The sequence below is a fragment of the Tachyglossus aculeatus genome, chromosome 21 (assembly GCF_015852505.1).
Source record: "Tachyglossus aculeatus isolate mTacAcu1 chromosome 21, mTacAcu1.pri, whole genome shotgun sequence".
NCBI lineage: Eukaryota > Metazoa > Chordata > Mammalia > Monotremata > Tachyglossidae > Tachyglossus > Tachyglossus aculeatus.
In genome coordinates this window covers 7,947,970-7,962,898 of record NC_052086.1, presented here as the reverse complement: position 1 = coordinate 7,962,898, position 14,929 = coordinate 7,947,970, and the positions used below count along the sequence as shown (strand labels likewise).

General features: G+C 57.9%; 1 protein-coding gene across 1 annotated transcript in view; it reads right to left on the bottom strand.

Annotated features, from left to right (window-relative positions):
- Positions 1–13,828: 13,828 nt before the first annotated feature.
- The window catches only part of FOXN4 (forkhead box N4), a 30,984-nt gene continuing 29,883 nt past the window's right edge, over positions 13,829–14,929 (bottom strand). Inside the window, exon 9 of the mRNA XM_038763647.1 lies at positions 13,829–14,616. Within this exon, the coding sequence (XP_038619575.1) occupies positions 14,348–14,616 (269 nt within the window). The 3' untranslated portion in view covers positions 13,829–14,347. The remainder of the gene's footprint in view (positions 14,617–14,929) is intronic.

Sequence of the window (14,929 nt, the reverse complement as noted above, 5' to 3'; positions counted from 1 at the left end):
AGTGGTCAGGGTTCTTTCTAGCCTGGTCATGATGGCAACTGTGTCTTTTTAGCTTAAATGGTGTAAGGTACTTAACCCAACTTCTTGAGTTCTGAGGACTCTGTAAATATCTAGTGGCTTGCTAACGTTGGGTGACTCAAGTATCTTGGAGCTGAAGGAAAGCAGAAATGAATCATAGTACCAACTGCTACCCAGGACATCTCTGTAAACTAGCACTTTGAATAATAATAATAATTATGGTATTTGTTAAGTGCTTCCTATGTGCCAGGCACTTTACTAAGCGCTGGGGTGGATGCAAGCAAATTGTGTTGGACACAGTCCCTGTCCTGCATGGGGCTCGCAGTCTCAATCCATGCTTTATGGAGGAGGTAACTGAGGCACAGAGAAGTGCGTGACTTGCCCACGGTCACACAACAAACGGGGGAGCCGCCCAATTAGAGCCCACGACCTTCCTACTCCCAGGTCCCAGCTCTATCTGCTACGCCGTGCTGCTTCTCCAACAGCATGAAGAGGTCGGGCTTTAAGAGTGAAAAGGAAGAGACAAATGAGACAGGGAAGGAATACCAGTTGGGGCAAAGGAGACCCTTCAGAACTGCACTATCGTTCCCAAGGCCATAGTACATTTCATCGCACTGTTTTTCCAAGAGGACCCACGTTTTGGGAGTGTCGTGTAATGTGAAGGTTGCCAGCAGAAAGAGCAGGCATCGATCCACGAAGCCCATGAAATCCTCCATCGATGCCCTGGAAACCCAAGGGAACTGTCTTCTGATGACTCCAGCTTACCCCACCTGATTTCTTTTCAAACAGAATGGGACTCTCGTCCATTTCTCTGCAGGGCCGACTCTGAGCACTTGAAATTTGAGCGTGGATGAAATCCTCAAAACCTCTGCACTTTCCTCCCTAGTTGAGGCAGACCAGTACATCTTGCGTCTACTTCTGCACCCATCTTTGTAGAACTGTGAGACTTAATGCTCCTTCTGGCTTTTGCATTTGAAAAAACCATAGAGCGGAGGCCTGTGTAAACAGCTCCCGCCCCCCTACTGATTATTTTTTTCTATCGAGTGATCTGCGAGGTGCTTAACAATACTGCAGAGCTCTGAAGGCAGAAGAGGTCCCAAAGTGGGGGACTCCGGATCCCCTTGTGTTCACGATTGGTGAAACCAGGTCCCGTCAATGAGTGTGAGTGGATGTTGACGCGGGATCCTTTGCTGAAATCTTTCTAAGGGCAAATCTGTTCTTTAGTGGGCATTTCAGTCTTAGCCTTCACGATTGTTTTCATCAGTATTCAAAGAACAGGGAGGTTGCAAGTAAGGAATTAATTACAATGACTAGGCTGAGGTCTCATGTTAAGAAGTTCTTAATTCAAACATTGATTTAGGTTCACGTCCGTTTAATTGTTCCCATAAAACTAAAGTCAAGTTTAATGGAATTAGGCCAAATCTGTAGCCTTTTGGAGGTTCGCAGTAGTTATAGGCTGAAATCTAGTAGATGTATATTGTGCCGTAATACTAAAACTTGTTGTATCAAGTGTTACTTTAGGCTGGATGCCAAGCTAAGCGTGGGGTAGATTCGAGAGAATCAGATTGGACGCAGTCACTGTCCCATATGGGGCTCACAGTCTGAGGAGGAGAGATCAGAGATTGAATCCCCATTTTATACATGAGGGAACTGAGGCCCAGAGAAGGGAAGTGGCTTGCCCAAAATCACACAGCAGACAAGTGGCGGAGCCGGGATGAGGGCTCTCCTGACCCTGGAGCCCATTCTCTTTCCAATAGCCCACTCTGCTTTGCTAATTGCCAAAGTCGCTTTCACAGGTCTATTTTTTAAAAATGGTATTTGTTAAGCACTTACTATTCATTCACTCATTCAATCGTATTGAGCGCTTACTGTGTGCAGAGCACTGTACTAAGTGCTTGGGGAGTACAAGTCGGCAACATATAGAGTCGGTCCCTACCCAACAACGGGCTCACAGTCTAGAAGGGGGAGACAGACAACAAAACAAGTAGACAGGCGCCAATATCATTGAAATAGATAAATAGAATTATAGATATATATACACATCATTAATAAAATAAATAGAATGATAAATATGTACAAATATACACAAGTGCTGGGGGAGAGGGAGGGAGTGGGGGCGATGGGGAGGGGAGGAGGAGCAGAGGAAAAAGTGGGGGGGGTCTTGGGTGGGTCCGGGGACTCTCCTGCAGCTCGCGACCTCGGCCAGCAGAGGACGCCCTCGCAACTCCTCATTCATTCATTCATTCAGTCGTATTTATTGAGCGTTAACTGTGTGCAGAGCAGTGTACTAAGCGCTTGGGAAGTCCAAGTTGGCAACATATAGAGACGGTCCCTACCCAGCAACGGGCTCACAGTCTAGAAGGGGGAGACAGACAACAAAACAAAACATATTAACAAAATAAAATGAATAGAATAAATATGTACAAGTAAAATAGAGTAATAAATCTGCCCAAACATATATGCAGGTGCTGTGGGGAGGGAGAGGAGGTAGGGCGGGGGGGGATGGGGAGGGGGAGAGGAAGGAGGGGGCTCAGTGTGGGGAAGCACTGTTCTGAGCACTGGGGAGGTTACAAGGTGATCAGGGTGTCCCATGTGGGGCTCACAGTCTTCATCCCCATTTTACAGATGAGGGAACTGAGGCCCAGAGAAGTTAAGTGACTTACCCCAAATCACACAGCTAAGTGGCGGAGTTGGGATTTGAACCCATGACCTCTGACTCCAAAGCCCGGGCTCTTTCCACTGAGCCACGCTGGCCCCCCCCCCCCCCCTTCAGTGGGTCGCGTATTGGTTGGGGCCGGGGATTCCCCTGCAGCTCTTGGACTCGGCCCGCAGAGGGCGCCCTCGCAGCTTCCCCCGTCCCCTCCAAATCAATTGGTGTTTGGGGTTCGGCTGGGGCCGGGGATTCCCCTGCAGCTCTTGGACTGGGCCCGCAGAGGGCGCCCTCTCAGCTTCTCCCGTCCCGCCCCCATCAGCGGAGCGCGGGCATCAGCTGGGGCAGGGGCCCGTCCTGCAGGGCTCCGGGTGGGCCAGCAGAGGGCGCCCTCGCAGCTCCTCCCGCCCCCCCCCCCCCCCTCCATTCAATGGGTCGCGGCTTGGTTGGGGCCGGGGATTTCCCTGCAGCTCTTGGACTCGGCCCGCAGAGGGCACCCTCGCAGCTTCTCCCGTCGCCCCCAAATCAGTGGAGTGCGGGGATTGGCTGGGGCCGGGGATTCCCCTGCAGCTCTTGGACTCGGCCCGCAGAGGGCGCCCTCGCAGCTCCTCCCGTCCCGTCCCCCCGAAATCAGTGGAGCGCGGGGATCGGCTGGGGCCGGGGATTCCCCTGTAGCTCTTGGACTGGGCCCGCAGAGGGCGCCCTCTCAGCTTCCCCCTCTCCCCACGCCCGCCCCCCCCCCCATCAGTGGAGCGCGGGGATCGGCTGGGGCCGGGGCCCGTCCTGCAGGGCTCTGGGTGGGCCAGCAGAGGGCGCCCTCGCTGTGGCCGGGGACTCTCCTGCAGATCCTGGGCTCGGCCAACAGAGGGCGCACTCGCAGCTCCTCCGGTCCCGCCCTCCCCCGTCCCATCAGCGGAGCGCGGGGATCGGCTGGGGCCGGGGCCCTCCCTGCAGTGCTCGGGGTGGGCCGGCAGAGGGCGCCCTTTCAGCTCTTCCCGTCCTCCCCCATTCAGTGGGGTGCGGATTGGCTGGGGCCGGGGGTTCCCCTGCAGCTCGCGGGCTTGGCCAGCAGTGAGAGCCCTCGCAGCTCCTCCCTTCCCGTCCCCCCTAAATCAGTGGAGCGCGGGGATCGGCTGGGGCCGGGGCCCGTCCTGCAGGGCTCTGGGTGGGCCAGCAGAGGGCGCCCTCGCTGTGGCCGGGGATTCCCCTGCAGCTCCTGGGCTCGGCCAACAGAGGGCGCCCTAGCAGCTCCTCCCGTCCCGCCCTCCCCCCCCGCCTCCGCCCCATCAGCGGAGCGTGGGGATCAGCTGGGGCCGGGGCCCGTCCTCCAGGGCTCGGGGTGGGCCAGCAGAGGGCGCCCTCGCTGTGGCCGGGGACTCTCCTGCATCTCCTGGGCTCGGCCAACAGAGGGCGCGCTCGCAGCTCCTCCCCCCCGCCCCCGCCCCCGCCCCATCATCGGAGCACGGGGATCGGCTGGGGCCGGGGCCCGTCCTGTAGGGCTCTGGGTGGGCCAGCAGAGGGCGCCCTCGTTGTGTCCGGGGACTCTCCTGCAGCTCCTGGGCTCGGCCAACAGAGGGCGCACTCGCAGCTCCTCCCGCCGCCCCCCGCGGCCCCGCCCATCAGAAGCAGCGTGCCTCAGTGGAAAGAGCACGGGCTTTGGAGTCAGAGCTTATAAGTTCGAATCCCCCTCTGCCACTTGTCAGCTGTGTGAACTTGGGCGAGTCACTTAACTTCTCTGAGCCTCAGTTACCTCATCTGTAAAACGTGGATTAAGACTGTGAGCCCGACGTGGGACAACCAGATCACCTTGTATCTCCCCCAGCGCTTAGAACAGTACTTTGCACATAGTAAGTGCTTAACAAACGCCATTATTATTATTATTGTTGTTGTTATTATCAGCGGAGCGCGGGGATCGGCCGGGGCCCGTCCTGCAGGGTTCGGGGTGGGTCAGCAGAGGGCGCCCTCGCAGCTCCTCCCCCCCATACAATGGGGCGCGGCTTGGTTGGGGCAGGGGATTTCCCTGCATCTCGCGGGCCCAGCCAGCAGAGGGCGCCCTCGCAGCTTCTCCCGTCGCCCCCAAATCAGTGGAGTGCGGGGATTGGCTGGGGTCGGGGATTTACCTCCAGCTCTTGGACTGGGCCCGCAGAGGCGCCCTCTCAGCTTCTCCCGTCCCCGTCCCCCCCACCATCAGCGGAGCGCGGGGATCGGCTGTGGCCGTTGCCCGTCCTGCAGGTTTCGGGGTGAGCCAGCAGAGGGCGTCCTCGCAGCTCCTCCCGTCCCCCCCCGCCCCCGCCCCATCAGAATCAGCATGGCTCAGTGGAAAGAGCACGGGCTTTGGAGTTAGAGCTCATGGGTTCGAATCCCGCCTCCACCACTTGTCAGCTGTGTGACCTTGGGGAAGTCACTTAACTTCTCTGAACCTGTTACCTCATCTGTAAAACGGGGATTAAGACTATGAGCCCCACGTGGGACAACCTGATCACCTTGTACCCCCCCAGCGCTTAGAACAGTGTTTTGCAGATAGTGAGCGCTTAACAAATACCATTATTATTATTATTATTATCAGCAGAGCGCGGGGATCGGCTGGGGCCCGGGCCCGTCCTGCAGGGCTCGGGGTGGGCCAGCAGAGGGCGCCCTCTCAGCTCCTCCCGCGGCCCCCCCCCCCATTCAGTGGGGAGCGGCTTGGTTGGGGCCGGGGATTTTCCTGCAGCTCTTGGACTGGGCCCGCAGAGGGCGCCCTCTCAGCTTCTCCCGTCCCGCCCCCATCAGCGGAGCACGGGGATCAGCTGGGGCCCGGGCCCGTCCTGCAGGGCTCGGGGTGGGCCCGCAGAGGGCGCCCTCTCAGCCTCTCCCGTCCCCCCCATCAGCGGAGCGCGGGGATCGGCTGGGACCGTGGCCCGTCCTGCAGGGCTCGGGGTGGGCCAGCAGAGGGCGCCCTAGCAGCTCCTCCCGTCCCCCTCCGCCCCCGCCCCATCAGAAGCAGCGTGTCTCAGTGGAACAAAGCACGGGCTTTGGAGTCAGAGCTCATGGGTTCGAATCCCGACTCTGCCACTTGTCAGCTGTGTGACCTTGGGCAAGTCACTTAACTTCTCTGAGTCTGTTACCTCATCTGTAAAACGGGGATTAAGACTATGAGCCCCACGTGGGACAACCTGCTCACCTTGTATCCCCCTAGCGCTTAGAACAGTGCTTTGCATATAGTGAGTGCTTAACAAATACCATTATTATTATTATTAACAGAGTAGCGCGGGGATCGGTTGGGGCCGGGGCCCGTCCTGCAGGGCTCGGGGTGGGCCAGCAGAGGGCGCCCTCGCAGATCCTCCCGACCCCCCTTCCCCATTCAATGGGGAGCGGCTTGGTTTGGGCCGGGGATTTCCCTGCAGCTCGCGGACTCGGCCCGCAGAGGGCGCCCTCTCAGCTTCTCCCTTCGCCCCCAAATCAGTGGAGTGCGGGGATTGGCTGTGGCCGTTGCCCGTCCTGCAGGGCTCGGGGTGGGCCAGCAGAGGGCGTCCTCCCAGCTCCTCCCGTCCCCCCCCCCCCCGCCCCCGCCCCATTAGAATGAGCATGGCTTAGTGTAAAGAGCACGGACTCTGGAGTTAGACCTCATGGGTTTGAATCCCGACTCCGCCACTTGTCAGCTGTGTAACCTTGGGGAAGTCACTTAACTTCTCTGAGCCTCAGTTACCTCATCTGTAAAACGGGGATTAAGACTATGAGCCCCACGTGGGACAACCTGATCACCTTGTATCCCCCCCAGCGCTTAGAACAGTGTTTTGCATATAGTGAGCGCTTAACAAATACCGTCATTATTATTATTATCAGCGGAGCGCGGGGATCGGCTGGGGCCCGGGCCCGTCCTGCAGGGCTCGGGGTGGGCCAGCAGAGGGCGCCCTCGCAGCTCCTCCCGCCCCCCCCCCTCCCCATTCAATGGGGAGCGGCTTGGTTGGGGCCAGGGATTTCTCTGCAGCTCTTGGACTGGGCCCGCAGAGGGCGCCCTCTCAGCTTCTCCCGTCCCGCCCCATCAGCGGGGCGCGGGGATCAGCTGGAGCCCGGGACCGTCCTGCAGGGCTCGGGGTGGGCCAGCAGAGGGCGCCCTCGCAGCCCCTCCCGCCCGCCCCCCGCCCATTTAATGGGGCGCGGCTTGGTTGGGGCCAGGGATTTCCCTGCAGCTCTTGGACTGGGCCCGCAGAGGGCGCCGTCTCAGCTTCTCCCGTCCCGCCCCCAGCAGCGGAGCACGGGGATCGGCTGGGGCCGGGGATTCCCCTGCAGCTCTTGGACTGGGCCCGCAGAGGGCGCCCTCTCAGCTTCTCCCGTGCACCCCCCCCCTCCATCAGCGGAGCGCGCGGATCGTCTGGGGCCCGGGCCCGTCCTGCAGGGCTCGGAGTGGGCCCGCAGAGGGCGCCCTCGCAGCTCCTCCTTCCCCCCCCCTCCGCCCCATCAGAAGCAGCGTGGCTCAGTGGAAAGAGCACGGGCTTTGGAGTCAGAGCTCATAAGTTCGAATCCCGACTCCGCCACTTGTCAGCTGTGTGACCTTGGGCAAGTCACTTAACTTCTCTGAGCCTCAGTTACCTCATCTGTAAAACGGGGATTAAGACTATGAGCCCCATGTGGGACAACCTGATCACCTTGTATCCCCCCCAGCGCTTAGAACAGTGCTTTGCATATAGTGAGCGCTTAACAAATACCATCAGTATTATTGTTATTATCAGCGCAGCGCGGGGATCGGCTGGGGCCCGGGCCCGGGCCCGTCCTGCAGGGCTCGGGGTGGGCCAGCAGAGGGCGCCCTCGCAGCTCCTCCCGCCCCCCCCCTCCCCATTCAATGGGGAGCGGCTTGGTTGGGGCCAGGGATTTCTCTGCAGCTCTTGGACTGGGCCCGCAGAGGGCGCCCTCTCAGCTTCTCCCGTCCCGCCCCCATCAGCGGAGCGCGGGGATCAGCTGGGGCCCGGGCCCGTCCTGCAGGGCTCGGGGTGGGCCCGCAGAGGGCGCCCTAGCAGCTTCTCCCGTCCCCCCCCCCCCCCCGCCCCCCAATGAGCGGAGCGCGGGGATCGGCTGGGGCCGTGGCCCGTCCTGCAGGGCTCGGGGTGGGCCAGCAGAGGGCGCCCTAGCAGCGCCTCCCGTCCCCCGCCCGCCCCCGCCCCATCAGAATCAGCATGACTCAGTGGAAAGAGCACGGGCTTTGGAGTTAGAGCTCATGGGTTCGAATCCCGACTCTGCCACTTGTCAGCTGTGTGACCTTGAGCGAGTCACTTAACTTCTCTGAGCTTCAGTTACCTCATCTGTAAAACGGGGATAAAGACTATGAGCCCCACGTGGGACAACCTGATCACCTTGTATCCCCCCAGCGCTTAGAACAGTGTTTTGCATATAGTGAGCGCTTAACAAATACCGTCATTATTATTATTATCAGCGGAGCGCGGGGATCGGCTGGGGCCCGGGCCCGTCCTGCAGGACTCGGGGTGGGCCAGCAGAGGGCGCCCTAGCGGCTTGGTTGGGGCCGGGGATTTTCCTGCAGCTCTTGGACTGGGCCCGCAGAGGGCGCCCTCTCAGCTTCTCCCGTCCCGCCCCCATCAGCGGAGCGCGGGGATCAGCTGGGGCCCGGGCCCGTCCTGCAGGGCTCGGGGTGGGCCACTAGAGGGCGCCCTCGCAGCTCCTCCCGCCCCCCTCCCCCCCCCCCCATTCAGTGGGGAGCAGCTTGGTTGGGGCCGGGGATTTTCCTGCAGCTCTTGGACTGGGCCCGCAGAGGGCGCCCTCTCAGCTTCTCCCGTCCCGCCCCCAGCAGCGGAGCACGGGGATCGGCTGGGGCCGGGCATTCCCCTGCAGCTCTTGGACTGGGCCCGCAGAGGGCGCCGTCTCAGCTTCTCCCGTCCCGCCCCCAGCAGCGGAGCACGGGGATCGGCTGGGGCCGGGGATTCCCCTGCAGCTCTTGGACTGGGCCCGCAGAGGGCGCCCTAGCAGCTTCTCCCGTCCCCCCTCCATCAGCGGAGCGCGGGGATCGGCTGGGGCCGTGGCCCGTCCTGCAGGGCTCGGCGTGGGCCAGCAGAGGGCGCCCTAGCAGCTCCTCCCGTCCCCCTCCGCCCCCGCCCCATCAGAAGCAGCGTGGCTCAGTGGAAAGAGCCCGGGCTTTGGAGTCAGAGTTCATGGGTTCGAATCCCGACTCCGCCATTTGTCAGCTGTGTGACCTTGGGCAAGTCACTTAACTTCTCTGAGCCTCAGTAACCTCATTTGTAAAACGGGGATTAAGACTGTGAGCCCCACGTGGGACAACCTGATCACCTTGTATCCCCCCAGCGCTTAGAACAGTGCTTTACATATAGTGAGCGCTTAACAATACCATCCTTATTATTATTATTATTATCAGCGGAGCGCGGGGATCGGCTGGGGCCGGGGCCCGCCCTGCAGGGCTCAGGGTGGGCCAGCAGAGGGCGCCCTCGAAGCCCCTCCCGCCCGCCCCCCCGCCCATTCAATGGGGCGCGGCTTGGTTGGGGCCGGGGATTTTCCTGCAGCTCTTGGACTGGGCCCGCAGAGGGCGCCCTCTCAGCTTCTCCTGTCCCGCCCCAAGCAGCGGAGCACGGGGATCGGATGGGGCTGGGGATTCCCCTGCAGCTCTTGGACTGGGCCCGCAGAGGGCGCCCTCTCAGCTTCTCCCGTCCCCCCCATCAGCGGAGCGCGGGGATCGTCTGGGGCCCGGGCCCGTCCTGCAGGGCTCGGGGTGGGCCCGCAGAGGGCGCCCTAGCAGCTCCTCCCGACCCCCCCCGCCCCCGCCCCATCAGAAGCAGCGTGGCTCAGTGTAAAGAGCCCGGGCTTTGGAGTTAGAGCTCATGGGTTCGAATCCCGACTCTGCCACTTGTCAGCTGTGTGACCGTGAGCGAGTCACTTAACTTCTCTGAGCCTCAGTTACCTCATCTGAACTACGGGGATTAAGACTGTGAGCCCCACGTGGGACAATCTGATCACCTTGTATCCTCCCCAGCGCTTAGAACAGTGCTTTGCATATAGAAAGAGCTTAACAAATGCCATCCTTATTATTATTATTATCAGTGGAGCGCGGGGATCGGCTGGGGCCGGGGCCCGTCCTGCAGGGCTCGGGGTGGGCCAGCAGAGGGCGCCCTCGCAGCCCCTCCCGCCCGCCCCCCCGCCCATTCAATGGGGCGAGGCTTGGTTGGGGCCGGGGACTTCCCTGCAGCTCTTGGACTGGGCCCGCAGAGGGCGCCCTCTCAGATTCTCCCGTCCCGCCCCCATCAGCGGAGCGCGGGGATCGGCTGGGGCCGGGGATTCCCCTGCAGCTCTTGGACTGGGCCCGCAGAGGGCGCCCTCTCAGCTTCTCCCGTCCCCCTCCATCAGCGGAGCGCAGGAATCGGCTGGGGCCCGGGCCCGTCCTGCAGGGCCCGGGGTGGACCAGCAGAGGGCGCCCTCGCAGCTCCTCCTCTCCCCCCTCGCCCCCGCCCCAACGGAAGCAGCGTGACTCAGTGGAAAGAGCCCGGGTTTTGGAGTCAGAGTTCATGGGTTCGAATCCCGACTCCGCCACTTGTCAGCTGAGTGACCTTGGGCAAGTCACTTAACTTCTCTGAGCCTCAGTTACCTCAGCTGTAAAACGGGGATTAAGACTGAGCCCCACGTGGGACAACCTGATCACCTTGTATCCCCCCAGTGCTTAGAACAGTGCTTTGCATATAGTGAGCTCTTAACAAATACCATCATTATTATTATTATTATTATCAGCGGAGCGCGGGGATCGGCTGGGGCCGGGGCCCGTCCTGCAGGGCTCGGGGTGGGCCAGCAGAGGGCGCCCTCGCAGCTCCTCGCGCCCCCCCCCCCCCCCCCCCCCATTCAGTGGGGAGCGGCTTGGTTTGGGCCGGGGATTTCCCTGCAGCTCGCGGACTGGGCCCGCAGAGGGCGCCCTCTCAGCTTCTCCGGTCGCCCCCAAATCAGTGGAGTGCGGGGATCGGCTGGGGCCGGGGGTTCCCCTGCAGCTCTTGGACTGGGCCCGCAGAGGGCGCCCTCTCAGCTTCTCCCGTCCCGCCCCCATCAGCGGAGCGCGGGCATCAGCTGGGGCCGGGGCCCGTCCTGCAGGGCTCGGGGTGGGCCCGCAGAGGGCGCCCTCGTGTCCCCCGCCCCCGCCCATGCAGTGGGGCGCGGCTTTTTCCCTGCAGCTCGCGGTCCCGGCCAGCAGAGGGCGCCCTCGCAGGTTCTCCCGCCGCCCCCAAATCCGTGGGGTGCGTGTCTCGGGGTGGGCCAGCAGAGGGCGCCAGGAGGGGGACACCGTTGGGGGAAACAGCCCGGCCTCGGGAGTCGCGAGTCGTGGGTTCTAATCCTACCCCGCCCCTCGTCTGCTGGATGACCTTGGGTGAGTCACTTCACTTCTCTGAGCCTCAGTTTCCTCATCTGGAAAATGGGGATGAAGACTGCGATCACCTTGTATCCTCCCCAGCGCTTAGAACAGTGCTTCGCACATAGTAAGCGCTTAACAAATGCCATCATTATTATTATTATTATTATTGTTATTATTATTATTATCCCCTCTCACCTGAACGGGGCGTCCTGGGGCCAATTGATTTCCCATCACTCCACCAGGTGGCGCCACGAGACTGCTGTAAACCTCATTCCCGTTCACTCATTCATTCATTCAATCGTATTTACTGAGCGCTTACTTTCATTCATTCAATCGTATTTATTGAGCGCTTACTGTGTGCAGAGCACTGTGCTAAGCGCTTGGGAAGTACAAGTTGGCACCATCGCTTACTGTGGGCAGAGCACTGAACTAAGCACTTGGGAAGTACAAGAACAGTGCTCTGCACATAGTAAGCGTCCAATAAATGCCATCATTATAATTACAAATCGGCAACATATAGAGACAGTCCCTACCCAACAACGGGCCCACAGTCCAGAAGGGGGGAGACAGACAACAAAACCAAACAAGTGGACAGGTGTGTCAGGCACTGTACTAAGCGCTGAGGTGTATGAAAGATAATCAGGTTGGACACAGTCAAGGCCCTACTGAGAGCTCACCTCCTCCAGGAGGCCTTCCCAGACTGAGCCCCTTCCTTCCTCTCCCCCTCGTCCCCCCCTCCATCCCCCCATCTTGCCTCCTTCCCTTCCCCACAGCACCTGTATATATGTATAAATGTTTGTACATATTTATTACTCTTTTTATTTATTTATTTATTTTACTTGTACATATCTATTCTATTTATTTTATTTTGTTAGTATGTTTGGTTTTGTTCTCTGTCTCCCCCTTTTAGACTGTGAGCCCACTGTTGGGTAGGGACTGTCTCTATATGTTGCCAACTTGAACTTCCCAAGAGCTTAGTACAGTGCTCTGCACACAGTAAGCGCTCAATAAATACGACTGATGATGATGATGATGACACAGTCCCTGTCCCACAGGGGTCTAGGTCTTAATCCCCATTTTACAGATGAGGAAACCTGAGGCCCAGAGAAGTTGCGACTTGCTTGAGGTCACACAGCAGATTAAGGTTCCCCTGACCCTAAGAGCCCCTTCATTCATTCAGTCCTATTTATTGAGCGCTTACTGCGTGCAGAGCACTGTACTAAGCGCTTGGGAAGTACAAGTTGGCCCATGCTCTTTCCACTAGGCCATCTTTTCACATCTCCCTTTGGTCTGCCATTGTTCCTCTGAGTTAGGGAGTGGCAGGGATTTTCTAATGGGAAGATGGGGGAGATTTTTAAATGACTTTCTAAAATATTCAGAGCTCATCAGTGGCAAAACTGAAATGTCTCACTGGGATCCCTTTGCCCCTCAGGATGCTAAACTTCCCATGTGTTCAGGCAATCAACTTTTCAAAGAAAACCTTTTTTATTGAACTCTCAGCACCTAACGTCCATCTTTACATCTCGTGACCGAATCGCAAAATTCATTTGTTTTATTGACAGAAAACAGTTTCATTATAACACTTCATTTAGAGACTCGGTGGCCCCTTAGGAAATATCTGTGAACAAGTAAATCAAAAGATACTTTGAGAGTTGAGGTTTCTCATGTGAAATACCTGAACTCCAAGGCATTGTGGACATACATGTGTTTGTGTGGGTCTGTGTGTGACCATTTTAAGGAGACGTATTGCTTGTCCGGGATTCCACTGGCTGAGGGCAAGATTGTGCCTTGCCATCTCAGGCTGATGTGTGCATTTATCTACTTAGGCTCCGGCTGAATGGAGCAATGGTTAGGGAAGAGGTGGAAGTTAACCATCTTTCCCCTCTGTGGCACGGAGGAAGCTGGCCAGCCCTCCGATGCCAATGTCCATTTAAAATTTAGGTGGAGAGTGAATCCGTTCTCCTTCGGTTCTTAGCATTCCTTCACTCCTCCCCCGGCTCCCAAGCTGTCCCCATCGATAGTATTTATTGAGAGTTTTTCTCCCCAGGCATCACCACCATTCAGTGTCCTAAATTGAAATGGCCTCCGGCTTTGCAGGTGGAAAAATCCACCTTTATGGGAGCAAAACCACTATGGGAAAGTAGGGCCATGGAGACAAAACCAAAAAAAAAAAAAAAAAAAAAAAAAAAGAAGAAGAGAAGGTTTAACGGAGTTTAGGAAGAACCAAAAAAAAATTAACTATGGCAAGTTACCAATTAATCAGATACCTACTCACTACTTCTTGAAAATTTTATGCTTTACACTTCATAAGTTCCTTCTGCTGTCAGGCTTCTTTCTTAAAAGACAATACAAATCCTCCCCCCGTGATCATCATTTTTTTTCTTTTCTCAATGTTAGGCCAGGGGCCACTGGTGTAGATTCATGTAGGACACATGTCTTGAATTGGTACTGGACACTTAAAAAAATATTTGGTCTCTGGATTAAAAAAGAAGTATCACAGTATCAAAAGTGCTTGTTTAAATTAAAAGGGGAAAAAACAAATATACAGGGGGACAAAGACACCACTGAGGATTTGATTCACCAATAACTTAGTCATTAGAGTTGTAGAAAGGAACTCTATTTTCAAACCCAATGAACACAATACTCCATTGCCATAATTTCTGTTAACCGGAGACAATAAATATAAATAAATTTACAAATATAATACTGGCTAGCACAGTCCACGAGAACTAGTCTACTGCGATCTAAGGGATTCTGGGGTTTAGGGCAACAAGAAAGGTGTCGCTAACCGGGGCCTCTTTCTCAATTCAGTATTTCATCACAGAGTGGTTCTGTCACTGGAATCCCAGAAAGTTTTTGTGTTAAGGAGCAGGGTTGAGACTCGATAGGGACAGTCCTCCGGTTGTCTGTCTCTGGAGCGGGGAGACGTTTAGGAGACTGGCATCCAAAGCCAAAAGGACAGAGCTGAGAGCTTAGTACAGTGCTCTGCATACAGGAAGTGCTCCTTAAATACTGTGGATTGATTGACTAATTGAATCAACAAAAACTCAAGGGGCTGGAAGGTCCTTTCTGTCGAGCAGGCCTGGATTTGGTGTTGACTCTCAGAGACGCAGAGAGCTGTTTAGTGTGGCCATCTCCCTGTTTGGCGTCAAGAGTGTGAACCCTTGATCACCCTACTGCCTGGCCAGCTCAAATATACGATCCGAGGTGACGGGTTGACGGCCACGGGCCTCCTCGGTGGCAACTGCGAGAGGCACCGTTCCGCGGGGACGGAGTCTCCGGCGATCCGCCCCACCCTTAAGGCCCCAGTCCGGGCACAGGCCTTGGGCGTCCTAAAAACGAGCACCGGCTTATAGCAAGGCGATGGGTTTGGAGCCTGGGGTGCCCAGGTACTGGGCGGAGGAGGAGGAGGAGGAGGAGGAAGACACGTCCGGTGCGCTGTAGGTGGCATAGAGGCCAGTCACTTGCAAGTCTGAGAAGGACTGGTCACTGCCGCTGGATGCGGGGGTGAGGCCGGAAGCCCCCAGCTCACAGTCTGATAGCTGGAGGGGGGAATTGCTGAAGGCACCGAGGGTGTCGAGGTTGAAACTGTCATCCTTCATTTCTTCCCAGATGTTCCCTTGGAAAGGCAAGTGCAGGCAGGTTAACTCGCATCCGTCCTCCGCCCCCCACCCCCACCCCGACTTTAAGGTCCACATGCAGGAGAACACTTCAGTGGCCTGGAGGAGGAGGCAGAGACGGCCGATCCCTGGTCAGCTCTTGGATCTCAGATTGAGATTCCTGCCCCAAGCCAGGTTCAGAGTCTTGCGTGGCCCCCTTGGAGACCTACCTCGTGTCCCCCTGGTCCTCTGGGCCAGCACGGGACTCACCTGTCCCCATTTCGGGGAAATCCTGGAGCCGCTCCCCCTCAATAGCCTGGGTCCTTCCTTTCC